Genomic DNA, 26,835 nt, shown 5'->3' with positions numbered 1-26,835 from the left:
AAAAATAAAATTAAAAAGTTGAAATAAAATTGAAATTATGTTATTTTTGATATCTTTTGTAGGTAATAAATAAAGCATAACGTTAAATATTCAGTTCGATTTATAAAAATCTGTATAAGATGATACAGATATTGATAAAAAAATAAAAAATTAATTTAGAAATTTTAAATCACTGAAAGAACTGAATTTGTCGTTTATTTATAAAATGATATTAAACGAATATATATAAAACAACTGTCGCATATTTACTTAGAAAATGCCCCATTACGATGTATATGAGTATTGTTGTCTTATCTTCTTTCATCATTGCCGATTATTATATTGCAATTATTTAATGTCGTTTCTTCTACAGAGTAATTATACGTAAGTTACGTAAAACACACAGTGACTATAGCCGAAACACACACTGAAAACGCTTATACGCATCCGAAGCTACTAGAGGAAGAGCATAACTACTTTTAAGAGACTTGCTGAAGTGACAGGTTTCTTAAAATGGCTACTGATCTTAGACACACACCAGAGTGCATGCTCTCGTGCGCGGGTTTAGCGAAATCGAACCGTAACGAAAGAAACGAAATGAAAAAGAAAGAAAGAAAAAAAAAACAAATATCACACTATCTCCTCTCACACATCCGATCACACAAGAGTGCAATCGACTGACTAGCTTTGTGATTTTTTAGGTACAATGCCCTAGACCCACTCGCTCCGACTTTTCTGATAGTAAAGCTAGAAGATAATTACTTTCGGATACCGACGTCGCTGAGCATGTTCATGATGAAGGAACCGCCACCGGGTTCCGCCGAAGAAACGAACGTTCAACCACCTTCGAAAGAAGATAGCGTTCAGCCGTCGACGAAGGCGAACCAGACGGACGAAAAGATGAAGGACAGCTCGAGCAGTAGCGATCCTTCCGAAGATCTCGACGACGCTCCGTTGGACTTCCGAAAGAGGCAGGAACGAGAGAAGAACAAATCGACGAAGCAGACGAATCACCCGAAGAAGAAGGTGCACACCTGCGAGATTTGTTACGCGACGTTCGATCGCAAGAGCAAGCATACGAGACACATGTTCAAGCACAGCAACTCGAGGCCTCACAAGTGCCCGGTTTGCGCGAAAGGGTTCAAGACCACTGCTCACCTAACCAGGCACATGGAGGTGCACGACGAGCCGGTCAACCTGCACGCGTGCAGCCTCTGTGACTTCAAGGCGCGCACCAAGCCCTACCTCAAGATCCACTACATCAGGAAACACACGGAGGACTACAATTACAAGTGCGAACAGTGCGGGAAGATGTTCAAGGTGCAGTCGGATTACACGACCCACGTGAAGGACCACGACACCGAGTCTTGCGTGTGCGACATCTGCGGCTCGTCTTATCCTAGCAAGAGCTCGCTGTACTTTCACAAGCATTACAAGCACAAGACGAAGGTGAAGAAGTTCCCCTGTCAGACGTGCAAGAAGAAGTTCAAGACGCAGAAGAACTTGGACAATCACATGGAACTGCACAAGATCAAGTACGTTTGCGAGCAGTGTGGCATGGAGTTTAAAACGAAATACGGCCTGACCAAACACCTGAGGACTCACTCCGGCGAGAAGTCTTACCTGTGCGCGATCTGCGGGAAAACGTTCGGTTGCCTCAGCTCTCAGAAGATTCACCTGTTGACGCACGTCGGCGAGAGGCCATACGTCTGCGACATTTGCGGCCAGAGTTTCACGCAGAGGTCGCCGATGATGCTGCATCGCAGGAAGCATCCCGGTGTCCATCCGCCACCACCGCCGATCAAAATAACCAACCTGTTGCACGGTGTGCAGGACAAAATAATCGTGAACAAGAGCGGCAAGTAACTCTGACGCGAACGGGATCACGCGCAATGGGGGATGCTTTTTGTATATTTCTCTTTTCTATGTAAACGTTAGAACAACTTTGAGGAAGTATGTGATCGAGGGCATCGACTGCTCGAACGAATTGTGAAAATATCTACCGAAGATTTCTGTGAGGTAGTTCAGTGCACCGTTAAGTCATTGAGTTCGTGTAAGATTGGAATTACAAGTACAAGTAGCGATCGATATGGCTGTACTATGTTCACCGGGCTACGTGATACGTAAGTCTTTCTCTACTTTTCGAAAACTAAGTTTGATCGAATGTGATAAATATTATTATCATTGTCAGGTAGCTTGATGTGGATGTAGATTTCGATTCTGAAGAGGACGTAGTAAATTTATGTTCGACCAGATTGTAGCGAGCTGTAGATTGAAACGTTCGAAACTCTTTGAGAATTTTGGATTGTTTTTCTTTTTCGTTTTTTTTCTATGAATGTTTTAAATTTTGTATTGATTGTTTGAAACAATAACATTTCAGCAATTTGTCACTGGAATCTAAATTTATTCCTGTGCAGTTTTTTCTTTTTTTTTTGAAAGATAAAAATCTCAAGTGTCAATTGAAGCGAAGTGAAACTTAACGAAATCTTTTGTATCTTTCTTTCGTTGCGAGAATAATCATTTCGCTGGGAAAATGACAAATGCACTATCTGTGAAAATAGAAATTTATTTTCATATTCGTTGCCTTCGATTCGTTCAACACACTGATGTAAGTACTCTGTACAGCATAGATGTATATTTGATGTAATATACGGAATGAAAGTCGCTTTTCGGTATGAAAATTTTCTCTCTCGTGTGTGAAGCCTTGAAAAGGCGAAAAAATCGACGAACGTGGTAGTTAAATGTCGTACTAAAATTCCACAGATATTTATAAATCGACAATTTACGTGAAGAATATCTTTTATATGTGTATGAATATAATTGTAACGAAAAGAATGTAATATAGATATCGATATTCTTACGAAAGAAGTTTATATCGCTTGTAAATTTGAAGGAAGGAACAAATTATATATATATATATATAATTATATATATATAGTTCTCACGGATTGTATCATTAAAATTGTACAGGAAAATAATTTTTTCACTCAAGAATAACACTTTCTAACATATTAATCTGACATTTTTGTTCTTTTTTGTTTTTAGTGGAACGAAAAGAAATACTCATGCGCAACAACGTGCAATCTTCTTCATTGTATTTTTTTTTTTTAACGTATATAGGTGATTATTTTTTTATATTTAATATTCATGTATTATAAAAAATAGAATTTAATATTATCGCATATGTGAAATAAAATTGAACCAATGTTAGTTATTTATAGCAAGACTCTTTTCATTTACAGCTAGTTTGTTAATTAATTCTCTAACGCAAGTTTCTTTTCAGTAACATGCGCAACTTTTTCCAACGGCTATGTAAAATATTCCTCGCGAGAAGAATAACATGTGCGTTTCTATCTTAACAGACACACGTACCTAGGATGATACTGTTGTAGATTACGTGATTAATGATCACGATAATTAATGATTAATGATTGATACCTAAATCCAATCCGAACCAAATGTAGATTTATTCGCAGTGTCTGGTCAGTTTAACAAATCGACCAATATTTACCAGATTGCACGACAATATCGTCACGAATAACGGTCTATCAATCATTTGGTTTATAACATATGCACTGTCAACTGTGAGTATTAGGACACACTTTTTGCTTCACTTTGTAATTAATTCGATAATTTTTTCGAACAATCTCTTCTCACCGTGCAGAGTACTGAATAAATATGAAATTTACTAAAGTTTTCCAGGTGTCTTAATACTTGTGACCAGCAACATAAAAAGCTTTGTATATTCTGTACGGAACAAATACACGCGAAAACCTCTCCTCCAGCTAACGAAGTTCTTTTTTTTCGGTTTTAGGCGCGATCCGCTCGAGCAAACGTACCTCGTGGTGCAAAACGTTGACAAATATTTCCTGCTACCTGTGGATCACAAAGAATTAATAGAAAAACCCGGCGGAAGGTTATCCATCGGAGGGGGCATGGTCATCAAGTCGGAGGAACACGATATACCGGAAGAGACGTCTGAACAATTAATCGAACCAGCCGAACCAGAGAGACCTCAGACTGACGAAACTCCGCAATCACGTACTGACGTGCCTGTTGAAATGCCTCTGCAATTGTCACAGTGGTTCGAGCAGGGTTCCAACAGTTCCGGTTCCGGAAGCATTCCAGCATCGTCCGCCGGTAACAAGAAGACGTCCAACTGCTGCGACTACTGTTCTAGGGTATTTCGAAGGAAGTACGAATTGAAGAGACATTTGGCGACTCACAGTAACACACGGGTCGAGTGTTCGGTGTGCCATCAGTTCTTGAAAACGAAGAGGACGTTGAACCTTCACATGAAGCTACACGAGGAGAGCGACAAGATGTTCGAGTGCTCGGAGTGCGATTTCAGGTCGAAGCGAATGCCAAGTATGAAGCGTCATCAGATCAGGAAGCACTCGATGCACGCCAATTTCAAATGCGACATATGCTCGAGGGTGTTCAAGTTGAACAGCGATCTGACGAGGCACAATCAGCTGAAACACCTGATCGAGCCGTGTTGCTGCGACATTTGCGGAAGGACGTATCGAAACATGTTCTTCCTTCGAAAGCACTGGTACTTGGCCAAGAAGCGGAAGAAGTCTTGCGATCGTATGCGTTGGAGAGGAATTAGGAGCCGGAACGTGGACTATGCGACAGCGCAGAAGAAGGCCGAGTCGATCCAAGTGTATAATTGTCCCAAGTGCAAGTGGCGATTCAAGAACAAAAGTTTACTGGACAGGCACATGCAACGACATTTACTCAGCTTTAACTGCGAGACTTGCGGAGCCGTGTTTAAGTATAGAGCTTCATTCTTGAAGCATCAGGAAGCGCACAAAAACGATCAAGAGTAAATCTTTTCTTTTTTCTTTTTTTTTTTTTCTTCTTCTTTTCTACTTTTACCTGTAATTTTGTATTTTTGCCTTTTTGATATTGTAACGCAGGTATTATTCTTTTTAATTGTTTCGCTACCGTGGACGATACAACTATGTCAGTTGTTAGTGGAATACCACCGAGACGAGATATCTTGCTTTGTGCTGCTTGTGCAATTCCAAATTTCAGTTGTTTAGTGACATTACACGGCCAATATATTCGAGACGAGATATCTCGTCCATAAGAGCGAAATAATTAAATCACAGCACAGTATAGCATAATGAAATCACTTTAATAAAATTCATTTGCTTATATACGAGACATATGTATGTTTATTTTATTTATTTCAAATGTTGAGGGGAAAATGTTTGAAATATTCTTTTGCGAAAATATTTCATTGACGAAGACTGTAAGTACAAAATAAAGTAACGTAAGAAACATAAATATTTCTGAAATTGTATGTTTCTCTTTTCTTATAAATATTGTAGTGTCGTTAAATGAATTTCAATGCATGAAGACAGGAATTTTTATGATAATTTGTGAAACACAGGGTAGAAAAAGTAAGTATTATAATTTGATAATAATAAGTATGAATATTTATGAAAATCAGAGAAAGAAGATGGCTAGACTTTATTATTATTTAGATGAAAAATAATATATCTTTGGAAAAATATCAAAAACAATTATCTACACCAGTATGTGATGAATGAAAAATATATATTGAAGTTGAAGAAAATGTCTTTGTTGTCTTGTTTTTTTTTTTTTTTTTTNTTTTTTTTAATAAAATGTTAAGATTTCAATGAATATTCTCTAAATGCCGGGATACAAGATTCAGTTTGTGTTATTTAAAATCTTCGATAAAATTCATTTTGTTCAGAGTCTTCAGTAAAATTCAGGTTTTCCGATTAAGCTCTTGTAAGTAATAAATATTCGACTATATTTATTAATATGATAGCTTATAATTTATTTTATAATGTTAGGGATGGATTTCGAAATTTCGAAACTCGAGAAAATTTCGTGATTCGAAACTCTCGAAATTTATTTTCATTTTTCAGTAATTCTGGAATGACAGTGTAAAATATCTAAATCTCAAAAATATCTGAATCAGATATTTTTGTGTTTATGTAAAAATATATACAAAAGTAATAAATACAGGTAATTTCAGTTCTCGAAGCAAGAAATTTCTCTTGCAAAATAAAACCAGCACTTCAAGTTTCGAGAGTTTAAAAGTTAGTTTCGAATCCATCTCTAACGTTTACGTCATATGAAAATATCTCGTCCTATCTCTTAACGAAAACCTAGCTGTAAAATACTAGAAATATTCTATCAACTGTAAAATAGAAAATGTATTTTAAAAAATTGTATCATACAATCAATTCATTTCTACTTTCATGCAAGTTTTAATCAGAATGCAGGAAGAAAAAGACAAATGCTCCAACAAGAGTGAGCACGAAGCAACTTTTACTGACTTTTTTTATTCGTGTTTTAGGAAACCAACGCAACGTTTAACGCCGAAGAACAAAGCCGCCGCTGCTAATCGAACGAAAGGCGAATTAAAAGCATCTTCGAGCATTCTTCAAAGACGAGTTGCGTTTCGAGCCTCGGAGAACCACAGACGCAGAAGCGGCAGACTTTTGAACAACTCCAGTCGGAACAACGAGACGAAAGGCGTAAATTCCAAGCATAAAACAGTAAACAACGAAGAGAGGACTTCGTCGAAAAATTCTACGAGCAAGAAATTGTCACCGAATGCCACCAGTTGCCCGAACGAAACCAGGCAAGAATCTAACGACGAACAGGAAGATCTATACAAGAAGCTGCACGACGGTAGTTATACCTGCGACATTTGTCAGACGACGTTCGAACAAAAGAGAAAGATTCTCCGTCACATCGCCAGCAAGCACAGCTTTCATCGGCCGTTCAAATGTTCCACGTGCGACAAGACCTTCTTGTACAAATGCGACTTGAAGGCTCATCGTTCGATCCACCAGGACGTCGACTCGAGTTTGCTCCACTGCTGCGACAAATGCGGCTACCGGACGAAGGCGAAGAGCAACCTCAAGTCCCATTACATCAGACGGCACACCGACGACTACAAGTTCGCCTGCGAGCACTGCGGCAAGCGTTTCAAGATGGAGTGGGACCTGAAGTTCCACGTCGGGACTCACGGCAGCTCGCAGCACATGTGCGATATCTGCGGCAAGTTCTACACGAGCAGCTACTCCCTGTACAAGCACCGAAAGGTGGTGCATTTGAACGAGTACAAGTTCCAGTGCGGCGTTTGCAACAAGCGGCTGTTGACGCAGGAGAACCTGGACAGCCACATGCAACAGCACAGCCGAACGTACGAGTGCACAGAGTGCGGGAAGGTGTTCGCCTCGAAGAGGTATCTGGCCACTCACACGACCACGCACACGGGCGTGAAACCTTATGCCTGTCACGTTTGCGAGAAGAACTTTCGTACGTCCCACATGAAGAACATGCATCTGTTGACGCATTCAGCGGAGAGGCCGCACGTCTGCGACCTCTGTGGACATTCCTTCAAGAGGAGGACTTACATGATTGAGCACAGGAGGAAACATCCCGACGCTCATTTGTCCTCGCCACCTGTGCCACTTGGCAGGAAGAGCGTCAGCGAACTGACGGTGTGATCGAGATTCCAAACAGAGATTTCTTTGCGATGTTATCGTGTGTGTTTGACAAGTGACGACTTGACTGCGGATTTTTTATGCATTTATACGAGATGAGAGTCAATCGAAGTTTCTATCCTCGTTACTTACTCGTGGCGAGTATGTAAGGATTCAAGCACTGAAGCTACAAAAGTTCACTGTGCAAAACTGTGCGTGATATTCAATGTGTACGTTCGACAGGGAGAAAAGAAAAATGCAAAACTATAGAAACATGAATTTGCATAAACATCGGCAGTCCATTGATAATATTCATAATGACTTTGATAAACACATTTGTTTAGACTTTCGTACTTACCTCCGAATGCTTCGACAGTGCGTGTTTTCCTGATGAAAATACCTTGTGCCATTTTAATTTATATTTGTACGGAGAAACAGTGTAAATCGATCCGAGATCGAATCGTAATCGTGTGATTGTAATCGAGAGAAAAAGTAACGTAATGTTTTACGATACAAATGAAAAACAATTAATATTAAGCGTGTAGAAGACTGTAAAACAGCTTATACATAGAGAACGAAGACGCGAGTAAATATTTTCAAGAACGCTGCCGATGTTTCCGAAAATATTTACTCACCTGCTTTAACCTACAAATATTCTCGTGTAATTATTTTTATATTTATCCCACCTTCGTACGTTTGACGTTTCGCGTTTCTTTCCCAACGGTCTCTCTAATTTTTATACAATCTCGTAATGCGCATTCGAACAATCTAACACGAAGATATCAATAAAGGCAATCGTAGTGAGAAATTTAAAAAAAATATATATATAAAAAAGAAAAAAGCCACTCCCAACCCGTATCGTAATTTCTATTCAAACAAAAAAAAAAAAAAATAAAAAATCCGTAAAGACGACTTAGATCAGCAGTAAGTAACGTTCGTATACGAGAACAGTGGACAGAAGTCTTTCTTTCAAAGTAATCATTCCTGTTTCTCTTCAATTGTGTTTTAGGCAACGATCTCGTGGCAGCAACAAAATCGTCACCACGGATCCTTCCGGCCGATTCATCGTCGGCAAAGACTCCATGCCGATGCAGTTGTTGCAGCACGCCGATCCCGATGGTAAACTGCACTATTCGTTGGTGCCCGCTGCGTCGTTGGACGACAAGAAAACGCCGGGATCCTCGAGAGAAAATTCCGCGGGAAGTGGAATCTCCGTGACGTGCGTGAAACTGGAGAACGAGGAGCAGCAGAGTAACGCGAACGCGTACGTCGCCGACACTGTGGTCCACCTGTCTTTATTTCAAAGTAATCATTCCTTTTTCTCTTCAATTGTGTTTTAGGCAACGATCTCGCGGCAACAAGATCCTCATCCCGGATCCTTCCGGCCGATTCATCGTCGGCAAAGACTCCGTGCCGATGCAGTTGTGGCAGCACGTCGATCCCGATGGTAAACTGCACTATTCGTTGGTGCCCGTTGCGTCGTCGGACGACAAGAAGAAAACGCCGGGATCCTCGAGGGAAAATTCCGAGGGAAGTGGAAAGTCCGTGAAAATGTGCGTGAAAATGGAGAACGAGGAGCAGCAGAGTAACGCGAGCGCGTACGTCGTCGACACTGTGGTTCACCTGTGCGAAATGACCATCGACTTTCACGCGTGCGACAAATGCGGCATGAAATTCCCGGTGGAGAGCATGTTAAACAGGCACAAAATGTCACACAATTTGAACTCGTGGCTTTGTAGAAAACGACTGAACTCCTCCGGGCTTCTTCTACTCCTTTCTTCTTCAAGAGGGAGACAGATGAAGCAGGTACAGTCGCAGAAACCGACGCAGAAGAGAAAGTACGATTGCACGTCCTGCGAGTTCAGTTGCAGTAGGAAGTCAACGTTGACCGTTCACGTTCGAAGGAAGCACAAGTCGTCGGCGGCGAAGGAAGATTCGGAGAGCTCGTGCCTGATTTGTAACAGAAACTGCGGCAGCCAGTCCAATCTGACGAAGCACATGGCGGAGCACAGAGGCAGAAAGACGACTCACTTTGCGTGCAACAGCTGCAGCTTCGCGTGCAGGAGAAGCAGCACTCTGGCTTCTCACGTGGCGAGGAACCATCGGCAGTTTGCCAACGAGGAAAAGATCTCGACGAAGAAGTGCAGGGCGACAAAGTGCAGCGACGTGCCTTCAGAAAGGGAAGAGGCATCGAAGGAAGCTTCCTCGGAGGAGCAAGACAAAGACTCGGGTTTGGTCGTTCCGGGCACACCGTCCGTGCTCGAGTGCAAGAGCGGGCCTTCGATGAGTACTCGCGCGAGCAAGAAACAGAGCAAGAAACCCGGTAACGAGGAACAGTGCGACCTGTGCGACTTCAGATGCTCGAAGAAAAGCACTCTGTACTCGCACAAGCGGCAACACAGGATCGTGGACGTCAGCGAGGTGTACTCGTGCAACGAGTGCACGTTCAAAACCAACAAGAAATCATCGCTGTACTCGCACATAAAGCGGAAACACAAGGTACCAAAGTCTTGCGCGTCTGACGGCCAGCCGCAGTTGTTCTACTGCAGCCAGTGCGACTACAAGAACAAGAACAAGTACGAGCTGAAGGTGCACGTGGCCAGGAAGCACACGGACGATTTTAAATTCTCCTGCGAGACTTGCGGCAAGAAGTTCAAGGTGAAAGGCGATCTAACGAATCACATACGCTTCAGCCACAAGGAGCAGCCGGTTATCTGCGACGTTTGCGGCAAGACGTGCTTGAACAGCAACTCTTTGTACGTGCACCAGAAGTTCGCGCATTACAAGGCCAAATACGAGTGTCAAGTGTGCAAGAGGAGGATGGTGACTCAGGAGAATCTGAACGAGCACATGATCAGGCAGCACGAGAAGAGAGAGAACGTGGTCTGCGAGGAATGCGGCAAGACGTTCTCCAGGAACAGTAGGTTAAAGGTGCACATGAGGATTCACACCGGCGACAAACCGTACACGTGCACAATATGCAACAAGTCGTTCGCGCGTAAAACAGCGTTGAAGCAACACCTATTGATTCACACCGGCATGAGGCCTTACGTTTGCGACATCTGCGGCAAGGCGTTCACGCAGAAGCCTGGATTGATCAGTCATAGGAAATCTCATCCTGGATCGCATCCCCCGCTTCCAAGAGTGTTGATCGACCATATATTGAACGATGTGATGAACAACTGAGTTCGTTGACTGTATAAACGATTCGAGATGGACGACTGTGTTTCAGTGCGGAGTCTGAATCGAGAACAGTTGTACAGTGAACAGTCTCGTGCAATTAACGATCATAATTTTATGATTTATGTTGTTACAGCATAAGAAGATTAATCCTGTTGATATTTTATTTTATTTTTCACAAAGTGCATTTTTTTTCTATATATATATATATATATAGATATAGATATAGATATATAGTATTCGTCTGGAAAAATGGTACAAATTTTTACATTCTATTGAAGTTTAAAATAAAATTTTAACACACATTAACATCACTAACATTTCTCTCAAATTAAAGATCTCGCCACTTGTACCATTCTTCCTCGCATAAAAGATTCCTTTTTCGTAAAACTATGAAAATAAATTGAATGTGGATTGTGATAAAAACATGGACTACAAGAAGAGAAACAATGTGAGGGAACATTACATGTTACTTCTAACTATTACGTGTATGCGATAACATATCACCTACGTTATTTTTGCAGTTATTAACATTATCATAATACGCGACAGAAATTGAACATGTTTCTAGAAAAAGAATTTCTACATTATTATAATCAAACGATTGTTTGAATTCTCATCGGAGTTCCAATCAATTTAACGTTAAATTATTTATAAAGAATATTACTTTACTTTCGTTGATACATGTTAATATTACTGGACAATTTGTTTGTAACACTTCGAGTGTACATGCCTTGAATATTTGTAAAACACGTGCTACAAGATTTTCTTTTTTACTGTAATATATTCAGCATTGAATCGAAACTCTCAAGGGTGTTGTATCCAGCAACGATGTCAAATCTTCATTACAGCTTCGTTTAAGGAAAAAAAAAATGTCTATCGATCAATCTCATTGAAGTTCTTCTCCACTTTCGTTTGACTAACTATCGATATTTACACAGCAATTGGACAATTTGTCTGCAATTGTAAGCCCGACACCTGACTCTTCTTCTCTCGTCTGTGGAAACCTATACCTTAGACTCACGTACGTGGACAAGTATAATTTACAATTATGTATAATCGCAATGACGACGATTCTAGCCATTATCTCGCGCATGTGTGTGTGTGTCGAGATTCTTTCGTGTATCTCGCGATACATACAAACGACAAAAAAAAAGAAAGAAAGAAAGAAAGAAAGAAAAAAACAGCAAGCGAATGATCACGAGTTGTCGACGAAATAATTCAGCAACTCGTTCGTCAAAGTGCCTAACTGACTTGTTCTGTACTTTTCAGGTTGCTAAGCCGGGACGGATGTTTTATATACGGCAAGGAATCGATTCCCATGCAACCGTGGCAAATAGTGGACATTGAGGGTTGCCTCTACTATGCCTTCCTTCCAGCGAATCAAACGCCGAAGCTCGTCGCGGACCTCCGCGAGAAAGCGATCGGGAAATCAGCGGCTGACGACGACGCGGAAGAGATATTTATGATCCCGGGCGACGGCGAGACAAGCGATGATCTCTGTTCCGTCAAGGTGAAGAAGGAAGAGGTCGACGACGACGTCGCGTCGGCGAACGAGGACCACGACGTGTACGACGACGCGAAAGTGTACGCCTGCGAGGAGTGCAACATCTGCTTCCCGGTGATGCAGATGTTGAAACGGCACCGGAACGCGGTCCACGAGCAAGCTCAACGTTACAAGTGCAAGGTTTGCTTCAAGATATGCCGCAGTTTGGTCGCTTTCAAGATGCACGTCGCTCTGGAGCACAAGACCGAGGAGGAGGACGAGGAGGCGAAGGACGCCGAGAGTCTGACGTACTCCTGCAACTTTTGCAACTACGAGAGCACGAACAAGTCGACGCTTCACTCGCACATCAGCAGGAAACACTCGAGCAAACGTATGAGCAGACGAAGGAGCAGCTACAGGTATGCGGCAGCAGCGGCTGCGGAGCCCGAGGAGTATTCGTGCGACGTGTGCGAGTTCAAGTGCCAGAACAGGCGCCGACTGAAGGAACACCTGGAGCGGAAACACGCGTCGGAGTACAAGTACGACTGCGAGTATTGCGGCAAGAAGTTCAAGGTGAAGGGTGACATGAGGCTGCACGTGCGATTCAAGCACAAGGAGGGGCCGATCGTGTGCGACGTGTGCGGGAAAACTTGCTCCAACAGCAACTCGCTGTACGTACATCAAAAGTGGGCGCATTTCAAGCCAAAGTACGAGTGCGAGATCTGCAAGAGGCGCATGGTCACCCAGGAGAATCTCGACCAGCACATTTTGCTGCAGCACGAGAGACGGGAGAGCTTCGTCTGCGAGGAGTGCGGGAAATCGTTCACGGAGAACCATCGGCTGAAACAGCACATGATGACCCACACCGGCGACAGGCCGTACGACTGTCACATATGCGGCAAGGCTTTCGCACGTCGCACCGCGTACAGGCAACATTTGCTTATCCACACGGGCAAACGACCGTATATCTGTGATATTTGCGGCAAGACGTTCACGCAGAAGCCTGGCCTGATCTGCCACCGGAAATCGCATCCCGGCGTTCATCCACCGTTGCCCGTCGTGCACATAGAACATATCCTCAGCGATTTTATGAAGAAAGAATGATGGTGACGCGGAACCAGACGCGTGCGCCGTGCACGTTTTAACGAAGGGACGAAGCGACGTCGTTGAATGTGAAAATTTAATCTTAATCCAGATATCTTCGAACGTTTGATTCTCTCTGAGCCGAGATCGCCGTATCTTCGTCAAAGAAGTTTTATTTTCTGAGTGGTTCTTAAAGTTGCATAATAATTTACTGACATTAACAAATTGATTGGTTATTATTCGTATCATTTTGTATTCTTGATATGTTGATACTGCAATTCATTTCTTCAATTTTGTGGCATTAAAATTTAAAAATTATATCGAATCTTTACAGACAAACTTATCCTTGGAGATAACTGACGACTTGAGATCGAATGAGTTCATTAATTCTGTGTTGATTGAATTTTCCTGAAACATTAAAACTTTCTTTCTATCAATTGACATTCAAATTTGCCTCAAAGTGTTAGGCAGAGTTGAGAAATATTAAGAATTCAATGACTACAGAATTAACAGAATTAAATTTTCGTATTACACATAATGTCGGTTAGGTTCTACAAACCTGTAAGGAAGAATAATTGAACAGGTGCTAGAAATCGTATTGCTTTGTATTCATCTTCCTGAGAGAACGATACACATATCTGGATTAAGAAAAGGTTTTCGTGTCCTTCGCACCGAAAGATTTTATATTATCTAGGTTCAATTAAAATGAAGCTGTTGAATCGATTGCAAAGTCACCAGAAAGAGAGCGTTTGTCTTCCTGGGTTTATTATCCGCACATCGTTAATTGCAGAGTTCTATCTATAATTTTGTATAAGAAAATGACGAGAGGAGAAGCTTAAATTTTTTCATCCTTTAAACTCAACTATTTAATGTTTACGATTGAGCATGTACGTCAACACTGAGATTTACCAAGGATTTTACTTGCTCATGTTCTCGTTCAGCCTCATACGTAGAATTAGGCAAAGAGGAAACTATAATTTTGTACGAATCAGTTTGATATGAAATTGTGCGAAGCGAATCAATCGAGGGAACAGACATGTTGCGAAATATATTATATACAGAATGAGATTATAAGAATTTATTTTGGGCACAATCTCGTGGCAGAGATATATATTTTTCTTGACTATCGTCCAAGGTTCTTCATAATTGTCCGTCATTATTTAAAATAAAACAACATGATTTTCAATACGATCGAAGGTGTACTCATTTGTGCGATACAATTAATATAATTTTTATTTTACTCGATCGACTTGAACGTGGAAAACGTATTTAATTTTCTTCCTTTGAACTGGAATTACCTCTCGTGAGCAGTGAACAGTGAGCGATTTCATCTGCACGTAAATGCAAAAATGGACGTGCATTCAAGTTAACAAAGTTAGAAAATGTGAAGTTACATGCAGATAAGTATAAAAAAAAAAAAAAAATCATTTAACATTGACCAACGTAACTTATGGTATTTATATAAATAAATTTCAAGGTACCCAATGCCTTGACCAATGTGCTAATTTTAAATTTAATCGTATCTACGATTTTATGTTTCAGGGAATTCAGTACAACTATTTCGGGAAGCGGTAGGCTCATCTCTAACAATTAATCAATAATTGTGCATCCTTGAAGTGCCATAAAGAGAAACGATTGCCTCTATTATGGATTTTTGCCACTTGATTACACCATCAATAATATAGTTAAAAATACATTGCATAACAGCATTGAAACATCTCGAACAACAAGCGTTTCAACTGTAATCACGGAAATTTCTTGAACAACGCTTCATTTTGTTGATACAAGAATTGGAAGGATCGTTTCACGTCGACTGGTGAATCATCTAGAAATTTTCTGTAACTTATTTTATTCAAGTTCCAATCGACGTTTCAAGAATACAAAGTGCAATTATATTCCACGAACATTGTCAGCCGTTTATAATCTACTGCGTGTACCATTTTGCATCGAATAAAAACACGAACCGTCGCCATTATCCCTAAAAGAATAGAATAATAACTTGCTAGTGCTAGTCTCTCTATTTTCACGCCAAAACTCGTCGTGAACTATTAACCTCGACTGTAAGTAATCATTGACAGTAAGTACCGCCCTTGTCAGAACCGTAATAAACCTTAACAATTCTCCTGTTTTAGGAACAGATCGTCCCAGACGAGCTCCAACTGTCAACTTACGAAACCACCTACATCCACCGAAGAAACCGAGCGATCCAAGATGGACGACTCTAGCGACAATGTCCCGCTAGCGTGTGACATCTGTCAGAAACAATTCAAAAAGAAATACTTGTTGAAAAGGCACAGACTCGCCCACGAGAATCAGAGGAGAAGAAACGTATCGTCGAGAGACAGCTCTTTCGTGGAGCTAGCGTCTCAGAAGCAGGAAGCTTTGTCCTGCACGATCTGCGACTTTCGTTGCAACAAGAGATCGACGATGATCGCTCACCTGGCTGAAAACCACGGGGACTCGGGCAAGAGTGAGTTCACCAGTAAGAGAAAGTTCACGTGCATCGTCTGCGGCCTCGTCTGTTCTCGGAAGGAGACGTTGCGTTCTCACTTCGTGCGAAAGCACACGCAACGTTACGAGTACTCGTGCGAGCAGTGCGGCAAGGAGTTCAAGATCAAGGGCGACCTGACCACGCACACGAGACTGAATCACAGGGAACCGCCCGTGATGTGCGACGTTTGCGGGAAAACGTGCAGGAACAGCCACAGCTTGTACACTCATCAGAAACACGCTCATTACAAGGCGAAGTACGAGTGCCCGGTGTGCCGGAGGAGACTGGTGACCAAGGAAAACCTGGACCAACACGTGTTGACTCAGCACGAGAAGAAGGAGAAGTCCGTCTGCGAGGAATGTGGGAAGACGTTCTTCGAGAACCACGACTTCAGGAAGCACATGAGGATACACACTGGCGACAAACCGTACAGGTGTTCCGTCTGCGCCAGAGCGTTCACCACTCACAGTAGTTTGAGCCAGCATTTGCTGCTGCACACCGGAGAGAGGATTTACGTGTGCGACGTGTGCGGGAAATCGTTCGCTCAAAAAGCTGGCTTGATATGCCACAGGAAGATTCACTCTGGAACGCTGCCTCCTCTTCCTGTCATGCACATCGATCACATACTGAAGGAGTTCATGAAGAAGTGAAGATTTCCTTCGTCTTCTCTTTGCCGGAGAAGAAACGAGGAGGACTGTGTGTCAGATGGAATAAAGATGTTTTTCATTTTTTTTTTTTTTTTTTTTTGCTCTTTTTCTTTTTCTTTTTTCTCGTTTTCGTCGACAATCGCGTCGACTGCAGCTTGAAGAAATCGACGAAGAAGCAAAGACCAGGAGGCTGCATATTAGTTTTTATTTTTCTCTTGTTGAGAATCGCGTTGACTTTGAAGAAACTTGTCAAAGATTGATGTTGATGTGGTCGACAAATGTTGTGTCTGAACGAGATTTATATACGACTGTTCTACGAATGTTTTTTACCGACAAAGTTTATCAATGTTTCTTAAAAGAATCTAACATCGATTGTATCAGAGAAAAGAGAAGGATTCTCGACTGTGGAATACAATCGTGCGGATTTTTATGAAAATTTATATTTCGACTAATAGAATCGATCCTGTCGATTCGTTCTACGTAAAATGCTCAAGGTCTTCCATTGTGTAATGTTCTGTAAAATTTCCCGAACGCACTCGAAATAAAGCATAAACTTTCCCCCCCCGACCGACGACGCGTATCGATTCACGATTACCACTCTCATGCTCTGCTTCACTCTGTTCTCACTCTTTCCTCACTTTCAAGCATTCTTCGCCAATAATCTCCAAGTAGCATCTAAGCTAAACTGCAATAATAATAACCCCTTTCGACCTTGGTATTATTATCTCTCTTTCGTTCCCTTTTTTTTTTTTTTTTTTTTTTTTTTCTTTTCTTTGCGAACAACCCTAACCCAGAACTTGCAACCTAACGAGCCATTTAATCCGCTTCGAGCGAAGAAAAAGGAAAAAAAAAAAAGAACTTTGGCGCACAGTGCCAATAACTGAACGAAATAAAAGAACGAACGTAACCCTCTTTGAAAGTTTGCAGACGAACAAACGAACCGTAGGGGGATTGGAAACGACCCGTTAATAACGCCGCTGATCGATGATGTTTCAGGTACGAGTTCGAGGACCTCAACTCGCGCGGTATCTTTATCTACGACAAGGAGTCGGTCGTGATGAAAAAATGGCAGATCCTGGAGTTCGACGGGAAGCCGTACTATGCGTTTGTACCTGAAGACGACACGCCGTTGCCGGACGAAGATATGTCGGAGCTGATCGACGAGGCCGGCCAAGAGGACGAGAAGCAACTGGTGAAGATCGAATGCATGTACAACGAGGACGAGTTGCAGTACGATTCGTCCGACGAGAAACTGTACGAGGATCCTCTGAACAGGAACGCGGAGCAGAAAGACGACGATGATACGAAACCTATAATCTTAAACGGGACGATGGACGAAGAGGAGGCGGGCAAGTCAGGGTCGTCTGGCGACATTTACCAAGTCAGGGTTCAAGGTAGCATGGTAACTATCGAGAAACTGATGTCCAGCGACATGGAAGAGGGGAAAGAGATGGTGGAGTATCAGCAGGAGGACGAGCAAGAGGAGGTGTACAACGATCAGGAACAGGTGGATCAAATCGATCAGATAGATCAGATGGAGCAGATGGAGCAGATGGATCAGATTGAACAGATGGATCAAATTGATCAAATGGAGGACAATCAGGATCAGATAGACGTGGAGTATCTGGAGGAGGAAATCCTAGAGTCCGTGAACAATCACACGTCGCCGACGAAACGCGGCAGGAAGAGCATTTTGAAGAGCGCCGGCGGTGCGTTGAAGTGCAAGCTCTGCTCGGAGATGTTCAGCTCGGCGATTTCGTTCAGGAAGCACGTGGCATGGACGCACAAGAAGAAGGTGTGCATACAGGAGGACGGCGCGTACATCTGCGCGGTCTGCGACTACAGGACGCTGAAGAAGAGTCTGTTCGCGGCTCACTTGGAGAGGAAGCACGAAACCTGGTCGAAGAAACGACCGAACAACATGCTGTTCCCATGCGATGCCTGCGGTTTCGTGTGCAGGTCGAAACACTCGTTGCAGTCGCACTTCATACGAAAGCACACCGATCGGTACGAGCACCAGTGCAAGTTCTGCTCGAAGAAGTTCAAGGTGAAGGGCGATCTGACGAACCACGTGCGATTCCATCACAAGGAGAAGCCGATCAAATGCAACGTGTGCGGGAAACTGTGCCAGAACAGCGGCTCCCTTTACGTCCACCAGAAGTGGGCGCATTTCAAGCCAAAGTACGAGTGTCACATATGCAAACGACGCATGGTCACGCAGGAGAACCTCGACCAGCATCTGGTGTCGCAGCACGAGAAACGGGAGAAGATCGTGTGCGCCGAGTGCGGCAAGACGTTCACGAAGAAGGATTCGTTCAAGAGGCACATGGCGGTGCACACGGGTTGCAAGCCACATTCCTGCCTGATCTGCAACAAACAGTTCGCCAGGAGGTCCCAGCTGCGTCAACACTTGCTCATCCACACGGGCAAGAGGCCGTTCATTTGCGATATTTGCGGCAAAGCGTTCACGCAGAAGCCTGGACTGATTTGTCACAGGAAGACTCATCCTGGCCTTCATCCTCCGTTGCCCGTCATGCCGATCGCCGATATCGTCAAGGAGTTCACCGAAGGTTACGTGCAGGAGATAAACGCGCGTGAAAGCGAGGAGAGGCTCGAGGAGGAAGCGTAGGATTGTTCCAAGTTGTTCTCGTCGATCTTTCGATCTCCACCGACACTTTGATACTTAATCGAGGGCGAATGTTTCCTTGATCGCGATTACTAAATTTCCACGTCTGCATGCAAACAACGAGACAAGTAAAATTTTCGATTTTTTCAAACGACAACGTTTCAAACAGAGAAATTTCGTCGATCGGTCGCTGGAATTGCGACGATGCTTTTGTTCCTGCTCGTCGCTGAAGCATAGATTGGAGATAGGATAATTAAGAGTTGCGCTAGCTAATGTTATATTACTCGTAACGTATAAATTTCGCATTCGCCTCTTTCTTTAATTTTTTGAAATAATAATAATTGACACGTGTTCTCTCCGATAGAAACACTTTCTACTTTTCAGATAAAAATTTCGTTGAATGATCTCAACGTTGTAAATGATTAGCACTGTTGACGAAACAATTTTTCCGCGACACGAGATCGATCGTTCGTTAGAATCACGTTGTTTGCGATACGGGTCTATGCTTTAGCAGCGAGTAAGAGCAACATTGTCTCACCCTGGCTGTTCAATCGAACCGAAACAATTACAACGCGCGAACTAGAAAATTCCGGAATACTTTGTATACCATCGAGATTGAAAGATTAAAGACACTAGAGCGAATGATAATTATTTTTAGATGTAAGCATAGAGATGTAAGAATGTATAAATATAATAACAACAACCTTGTAAATTGAAGATTTACACGAAGAAAAAAAAAGGGGGGGGGGGAAGTATTTTTCTTTTTCAATTTCCTTTCGACCTCGAGGATACAGCTGAGTCCAGAGCCATCTGTGCTTCAATTCAATTTGCTCTAGTTTGTTGCAACAAATTTTTGGTTCCATTCGTTGAGGTGCAATTTATAGATACTGTATATACGTGTATACATATATGTAACAACAACAATGAAATGTTTCCTTTGCTGGCTGTAAGAAAAGAAAAAAAATATCGCGTATATATATATATATATATATATAACGTATACTTATACATATATATATATATGTATTATATTAAATATAACGTATACTTATATATATATATATATATATATATATATATATATATATATATATATATATATATATATATATGTATTATATTAAATATAACGTATACTTATATATATATATATGTATGTATTATATTAAATATAACGTATACTTATATATATATATATGTATGTATTATATTAAATATAACGTATACTTGAATATTTGAATATCACGGTGTTAAATGTTCTCGCCGTTGAATAAGATTAAAGGGAAGCTAACTACCACGTAAGCAAGCTACAACAACACCGAATGAACCGAATTTTCTTTGTTTCGGTGAAAGATGTGATCGATCGGTCGAATAAAAAGATGAGCTTATTCCATATGTCGTTGATAAATTTCTTGTTTGTATCGTTGATATCGAGATACGAAGATATCGCCATCAGTCTCTCGGTAGACGTCGTCTTCGTGTTGTTCTACTCGCGTTATCATGAATGTATAATTCGTTCGTTGTATTTCGCACGAGATCGTTGATACGTACGTACACGTTGTGATATTGTCTCGATGACATTTATTCTACTTGCGAGAGCTAGTCCTCTTAAGAGTGTAACTGTAACATAACGTAACCCTTTCCCTCCCTCTTTCTCCTCCTTCCCAATTTCACTCGGTATGGTATGTAAACGAAACGTAACGTTGCCTCCTTGTCTCCTTCACCCACGTTGTCACCCACGTTGCTAGCAATAAGTGTAAATTCGGCGAGAGAAAGGATGCTCGCGCGGCAGAAAGCACGCCTACGATGGCTATTTTTCTAAAAATCAATATCTAATGTTCTAATACATAAAGTAACACGCTGTGTATTGCTTTGAGTTTGAAATAAATATTTTTATCGAGCCTGATCTCTTCAACAACCATCCTCGCAACAACGTCGATCGAAGAAACGCGCGACGAAAGGAAGGAAGACGAAATGAAGTTGTTTTTCTACGTAACAATTTACATACGCGTTTCCGGCGTATAATATTTTCGAATGAGAGAAAAGAGGAGAGAGTATGGACACGCAAGATAAGTATATTTGATGTATTAAGCGATACGTCTCCGAAATAATCGATTGTTTTTTGTACGTTTGCAGGCTGCGACTCCGTTACGGATCGTTTAGAAGAGCGAGAAGGTATGACAGACACACTAGAATTATCTCCTAAGATTTTCGCAGGAAATTTAGGCTCGGGCGACCACTACGTGCCACGCGATCGAAGATCATTATGATATATTATTTTCCAAAGAATATGCATCTTCTTACGAACGTGCGTGTTTCTCAAGTCTCTTAGAATTTCTAACGATAAGCTCTTGGCATCACTTCTGATTCAACTTTACCTGTTAAGATCTCCCCGTCTCTCTGTCCAAGCCAACGATAACACGATCCCCTTGATTCTCTGTTTTAGACTCTTGGACCCTCTCAGCGAGCTGAAGGTCGAAGAGTTGCAGCTGGATCTCCCCGAGGAGTACGAGAGCTGGATCGGCAAAGAGAACTTCCAGATCGTGCCGATCATCAAAGAGGAAACAGAAGCGGAATCGTTCCGAAACAATCGTGACCAACAGTCGCCGAGAAAGAAGAGCGTAGCCGGTCAGCTGGAGTGCGACCACTGTCAACGAAAGTTCCTGAGGAAGAGCAACTTGGCCGAGCATTTGAAGAAACACAGGCACAAGTGTCCCGACTGTCCGAAGACGTTCAGGCTTCGCCGATACCTGGCCTCCCACGTCGAGAAGATCCATCGGCGTCAGGTGTACGACTGCAGCGTTTGCGAGTACAAGAGCAACAACAAAGGCACGCTGAAGAACCACTACATTCGTCTTCACACGACCAGCTACAACTTCGCCTGCGACACGTGCGGCAAACAGTTCAAGATCAAGAAAGCGCTCAACCATCACGTGAAGCAGAATCACAGCGACGCGCCGCCAATTGTGTGCGACGTTTGCGGCCATTTCAGCAAGAATCTTCACGCGCTGAAGGCTCACATGAAGTACAGGCACTACAAGCCAGAGTTCGTGTGCCGGATCTGTCGGAGAGGGATGACCACTCAGGAGAATCTCGAGCAACATTTGACCTGGCACGAGACAAGGGAGAAGGTGCTGTGCCCTACCTGCGGCAAGAGGTTCCGTGGCCGGGATCTGGACTCTCACATGCGAGTGCACACGGGTGTCAAGCCGTTCCCCTGTCCCGTTTGCGGCAAGTCGTTCAGGAGGCAGACTGCCCAGGAGCAGCACGTTCTCATACACACGGGAAAAAGGCCGTACGTTTGCGACATTTGCGGTCAGGCTTTCGCACAGAAACCTGGCCTGATTTGCCATAGGAAGCGTCATCCTGGACCGCTGCCGCCGTTGCCTGTCGTTTCCATCAAGAACATCGTCACCGAGTTCACCAAGGAGTACGCTATGAAGAACACGATCATTAAAATTGAATGAAGCTCGTGCGTGATGCTGAAGAAGGCTGTGAATGGACACGTTGAATCATCTAGGGCCAAACAATGTATCGTTGTAAACGTATAATTGTATACGTATAATTGTATACGTATTGTATACGTATCAAGAGCAAATTATTATGAATTATTATCAGAAGCGAAAATTGTAAGTCAAAAACATCGAAAGCAAATATTGTAAATCAAAAACGTAAAATGATTGTTTTTTTTTCTTTTTTATTTGAAAGTGTATATAAGTTTATCGCTAGAAATGTGTCTCGATATTTTCAACTTTCATGAAATTATGGATCTAGAATCTGGATTTGACAAAATTATCTGAACGATCTGTTGGTCCTTGATGAATCAGTGAGATGCTGAATGAATTATACGAAGAATACGTCGAATGTGCAATTTGTTCGTTGTTTCAAAGGATTTTGAAAGGAATTGAAACAGCGTGCTTCAGCCTTTTTATACATTTCGCGTCCTTGATTGTTGAACGTTATCGAATGAATTTCGTTGCACTTGTGTACAGAGACTCGTGTGCTTGACTCTAGGTGTCGACTGTAGTTTCTACAGGAATTTTTCACCGTTAAGTAGCACACTTGTAAATTTTTATATTACAACTATCAATTTTGAATAAGCCACGTTCCTACGCGAGCGAATACTTGAATTTTTATACATTTTAAGATTTCTAACGATACACCGTTGTTTCTATATTGTGTTTCGTTATCGAAGCATAAATTTTTAACTTTTGAAAACGTCCACCGATGGACGATGTTACTTGTATTTTTTAACTGTACTCCAAACTTTTTAATAAAACTTGTAAATTGTACGTATCATGGTGTTAAAGGTATTTGATAAGAGCAAAGACAGATACTTCGTCATTGAGAAAATTATTAAAAAAAAAAAAGGGAAGTAAGTATGAAGAAATTTCCATTGTGACGAGTATTTATTATCTTCGAACGATGTACAACAGAAAGAAAAAGCTGACGAATTTTCAATGAGAGCGAGAGACGAGAGATTAAACTAGACACGTATCTTAAAACATTCCTTGTTGCTTTACACAAACATCTCTTCTCGCACGCAAAAAAAAAAGAAAAAAAAATTTCTAACTGAAATATTCGTGAAACGTTCGTCTGCTAGAGAAACTATACTTCAAGTAAGTAAGCCTCTCCATACCGAAGCACTGTCAACACCGCCGTTCAGATACCAAGACCTAACCAAAACCTCACTTCAATCTGTTTTAGTTCGCCGGCGTTGGATCCGCTCAATGGCAGCGACGCGAATCCTCTCGAGGAACCGTGCACCATCAAAATAGAGAACTCGTACACCCTGGCGAAGACAGACCGAAGACGAGCGAGAAGAACGAACCTGAAGATCCGCGCTGCGACGATGCCTCGATGCCTAAAAACGATCAGGCCCGTCGAGTCCGTCTCGAAGTCTCAGAGGAGAGAAGAGAAGATTCACCCGAGAAAGACGAGACAGACGGAACTTGCATTGGAGTGTGACTTTTGCGGGAAGCAGTTCGACAGAAAGTCGTTTCTGGCGTCGCACATGAAGCAGCACAGACACCGGTGCAAAAGCTGCAGCCAAACGTTCAGGCTGCGAAAAGACTTGAAGGAGCATTCGGAGCGGGTCCACGGCCCGGTGTTGTACCCGTGCACGATCTGCGAGTACAAGAGCAACAACAGATGGACGTTGAAGGACCATTTCATCCGGAAGCACACGAGCAGCTTCGACTACTCGTGCGCGGTGTGCGGCAAGCAGTTCAAGATCAAGAACGACATGGTGCAGCACGCGAAGCAGATGCACAGCAACGCGCCGCCGATCATCTGCACCGTTTGCGGCCACGCCTGCAAGAGCGTGCCATCGTTGAAGGCGCACATGAAATACAGGCACTACAAGCCCGCGTACGAGTGCAGCCTCTGCAAACGTTGCATGACGACGCAGACCAACCTCGAGCAGCACTTGCTCTGGCACAAGAGGAAGGAGAAGGTGGTTTGCCCGACCTGCGGCAAGACATTCGGCCAGAAGAGAGACTTGGACCTCCATTTGAGGATCCACGAAGGCATCAGGCCGTTCTCATGCCCCGTTTGCGGCAAAAAGTTCCCGAGAAGGACCGCCCAGGAGCAACACATCCTGATACACACCGGCCAGAGACCGTACACCTGTGATATCTGCGGGCAGAAGTTCGCCCAGAAGCCGGGACTAATTTGTCACAGGAAGCGGCATCCCGGCCCTCTACCGCCGCTTCCCGTCATCTCCATCAGGAAGATCATCGCCGATTTCACTCAGGGACTGAACGATCCCGCCGTCGACAAGAAGGAGAACTGAGCGAAACCGAGTAAGTGCATTTGATGGGAAATTCGTGGGTTAGGTGATTTCTGTCCGTTTGGTGCTTACGAATGTAATATATACATACATAGTGTTTGTTTACGTTGTTTCTCGTTGTTGGTGTAATTTTCGATTTTTCGATCGCGTGGCCATCAGGTGGTATTAGACTGTGGATGTTTGTGTAATTTTGTATTTTATACTTTGTTTTATTAAATATTGTTTACTATTGATTGTTCTAGTTTTATATATATATATATATATATATATATATATATATATATATATATATATATATATATATATATGTATGTCACATGTTTCTGTGTATACTACGTGCACTCTGTAGATATTCTTCACATCTTAAATGTCGCGAAGAAATGGATAAATATCCGCGGTCTAGTGATAGTGATTCGTGCAACTTGATTTTTATTACATTTGTACGCCCTCTTGTTATTTATATGACGATTAAACAGTAATAAGAAATGAAAAAATACGCGTTTCTTTTTCTTTTCTAATCCTCACCTGGTGAAAGTTGAATTGCTTTTCACGTTCCGAGCACTCGAACGTTTCACTTTAGAAGAAAATGATTATTAGACTGCTGCAATTACAATCTCTTACGTGTCTCGAGGAAAGAAATGTCATAACGAGTAATTTGCATTTATCAAGGTTCGTACAAAAAATTGATTTACATACGTAATGTGAGAATAATGACACGTAAACGTTCAGCAAGAAGTTAAAAATATTGTATTTATATCTACGTTTCGCAATCGATCAGTTACAACTGCGCGTTGAAACAATATTATTATCGCTTGTAACTAAAAAGTAATTTGAAATAAATTTACGGCGGCAATATTCTAGAAAAATTCAACAGCTGCCACAGGCAATTTCACTTTCCCCGAAATAAAGATGAAAAAAAAACGTGCGAAGTTTCTCTCGTACACCGTCGAGTATCGGTAGGTATATAGTTTGAACTTAACCGAGAACAAAGAAAAGATCGCCGCCGAAACTGAAACTCATCGTCTTTGTAATGCGAGTATAAAAATAGCACGATAACGATCGTTCCAATTGTCACTTGTGTTTCATCGGTGCTTCTGTTTCAGGCCGCGAAGAATAACCTCCCGAGCGGTTCACGAGTGCGTGAAGTGCGGCGCCTGTTTCTGCCACACGAGGAAGCTGGTTGAACACCTGAAGAATCTGCACGGCATCGACAGAGCGTTCAGCTGCGACGAATGCGGCAAGACGTTCCGAAGTCCCATGAACATAGCGCGGCACAAGCTGATTCACACCGGCTCGAAGAGATTCGCCTGCGACTTGTGCGACTACAGATCGAACCAGAAGTCGAATCTCGAGAGCCACCGTCGACGGCACACCAAGGACTACTCGTTCAGATGCGAACGCTGCGGCAAGGGCTTCGTCCTCAGAACCGAATACCTGGAGCACGTGAACACCCACACGAGAAAGCAGCTCTATCGGTGCGATCATTGCAACAAGTCCTATCCTTACAAGAAGAACCTGACTAATCACCTGAGGACGCAGCACGCTGGCGTTCTGCCACCGGAAGTGAGAAACGACGGGCAGAGGCACAGGCACGCGTGCACGATCTGCCTGGAAGGTTTCCAGCGGAAATCGTTTCTCGAGAGACACTTGAAACAACGGCACGGACTGTCGAACGAAAGTGCGAGACACCTGTGCGATCTGTGCGGAGCGGTTTTATCGTCGAAGCGGCGGCTGATGGTGCACAGACGGGGCCACGCAAACGAGAAGATCGTCAAGTGCGATTTATGCGACAAACAGTTCGCCAGCGTGGAGAACCTCAGCGTTCATCGGCGTGTGCACACCGGGGAGAAACCGTACGGTTGTTCGCAGTGCGGACGAAGGTTCACGCAGAGAACGTCATTGACTCTGCATCTTAGGTACCATTCCGGCGAGAGGCCGTATCAATGCGTGGACTGCGGCAGGGGATTCGTTTCCGGCAGTTTCCTCAAGAAGCATCGAAAGATTCACGAGAGAGCGGCGCAGCTCGAGACTCGCGATTGCGAATGAGACGATTCATTTTTCTTTTTTTTTTTTT

At 42.7% G+C, this 26,835-nt stretch overlaps 6 protein-coding genes across 12 annotated transcripts in view; all 6 read left to right on the top strand.

Annotated features, from left to right (window-relative positions):
• The window catches only part of LOC122531922 (zinc finger protein 460-like), a 52,877-nt gene extending 32,957 nt beyond the window's left edge, over positions 1–19,920 (top strand). For 2 of the 5 annotated variants that reach the window (XM_043660236.1, XM_043660238.1), the window contains exons 5-6: positions 8,467–8,721; positions 8,798–11,441. In XM_043660236.1, the coding sequence (XP_043516171.1) occupies positions 8,467–8,721; positions 8,798–10,643 (2,101 nt within the window). In that variant the 3' untranslated portion in view covers positions 10,644–11,441. Of the gene's footprint in view, positions 1–8,466; positions 8,722–8,797; positions 11,442–17,340 lie in introns of those variants that run through there. The other 3 variants (XM_043660242.1, XM_043660240.1, XM_043660237.1) reach the window with 3 other exon arrangements.
• Positions 1,864–8,267, top strand: LOC122531930 (zinc finger protein OZF-like). Of its 3 annotated transcripts, XM_043660260.1 has the most exons (3): positions 1,864–2,102; positions 3,025–3,099; positions 3,794–5,144. In XM_043660260.1, the coding sequence occupies exons 1-3, from the start codon at positions 2,080–2,082 to the stop codon at positions 4,809–4,811; spliced, it is 1,116 nt and encodes a 371-aa protein (XP_043516195.1). In that variant the 5' UTR covers positions 1,864–2,079; the 3' UTR covers positions 4,812–5,144. The 3 variants fall into 3 exon arrangements, with proteins under 3 accessions (XP_043516195.1, XP_043516194.1, XP_043516196.1); XM_043660259.1 differs by lacking the exons at positions 3,025–3,099; positions 3,794–5,144 and adding an exon at positions 6,320–8,267; XM_043660261.1 differs by lacking the exon at positions 3,025–3,099.
• Positions 11,531–14,397, top strand: LOC122531929 (zinc finger protein 782-like). Its single transcript, XM_043660257.1, has 2 exons — positions 11,531–11,661; positions 11,910–14,397. Exon 2 carries the CDS (start codon positions 11,959–11,961, stop codon positions 13,225–13,227), a length of 1,269 nt encoding a protein of 422 aa, XP_043516192.1. The 5' UTR covers positions 11,531–11,661; positions 11,910–11,958; the 3' UTR covers positions 13,228–14,397.
• On the top strand, positions 15,139–16,427 carry LOC122531934 (zinc finger protein 525-like). The gene is made up of 2 exons (XM_043660265.1): positions 15,139–15,266; positions 15,339–16,427. The coding sequence occupies exon 2, from the start codon at positions 15,418–15,420 to the stop codon at positions 16,345–16,347; it is 930 nt and encodes a 309-aa protein (XP_043516200.1). The 5' UTR covers positions 15,139–15,266; positions 15,339–15,417; the 3' UTR covers positions 16,348–16,427.
• Positions 19,921–21,990: 2,070 nt separating the features above from the next.
• On the top strand, positions 21,991–24,764 carry LOC122531940 (zinc finger protein 484-like). The gene is made up of 2 exons (XM_043660275.1): positions 21,991–22,400; positions 23,678–24,764. The coding sequence occupies exons 1-2, from the start codon at positions 21,991–21,993 to the stop codon at positions 24,762–24,764; spliced, it is 1,497 nt and encodes a 498-aa protein (XP_043516210.1).
• Positions 24,765–25,515: 751 nt separating this feature from the next.
• LOC122531925 (zinc finger protein 585B-like) overlaps positions 25,516–26,835 on the top strand; it is a 4,046-nt gene continuing 2,726 nt past the window's right edge. The window contains exons 1-2 of the mRNA XM_043660245.1: positions 25,516–25,717; positions 25,865–26,677. Coding sequence (XP_043516180.1) covers positions 25,671–25,717; positions 25,865–26,677 — 860 coding nt within the window. The 5' untranslated portion in view covers positions 25,516–25,670. The remainder of the gene's footprint in view (positions 25,718–25,864; positions 26,678–26,835) is intronic.

The sequence above is a fragment of the Frieseomelitta varia genome, unplaced genomic scaffold (genome assembly GCF_011392965.1).
Source record: "Frieseomelitta varia isolate USP_RPSP 00005682 unplaced genomic scaffold, Fvar_1.2 scaffold_428, whole genome shotgun sequence".
Taxonomy (NCBI): domain Eukaryota; kingdom Metazoa; phylum Arthropoda; class Insecta; order Hymenoptera; family Apidae; genus Frieseomelitta; species Frieseomelitta varia.
This window is presented reverse-complemented; position numbering and strand designations above follow the sequence as displayed.

Coding starts and splice junctions, on each gene's coding strand:
- LOC122531930 (XM_043660259.1), top strand. CDS start 2,080: ATGTTCACCGGGCTACGTGATAC. Junction 2,103..6,319: donor TTCACCGGGCTACGTGATAC/GTAAGTCTTTCT, acceptor TTCGTGTTTTAG/GAAACCAACGCAACGTTTAA.
- LOC122531929 (XM_043660257.1), top strand. CDS start 11,959: ATGCAACCGTGGCAAATAGTGGACATTGAGGGTTGCCTCTACTATGCC.
- LOC122531934 (XM_043660265.1), top strand. CDS start 15,418: ATGGACGACTCTAGCGACAATGTCCCGCTAGCGTGTGACATCTGTCAG.
- LOC122531940 (XM_043660275.1), top strand. CDS start 21,991: ATGAAGTACAGGCACTACAAGCCAGAGTTCGTGTGCCGGATCTGTCGG. Junction 22,401..23,677: donor GTCACCGAGTTCACCAAGGA/GTACGCTATGAA, acceptor AATCTGTTTTAG/TTCGCCGGCGTTGGATCCGC.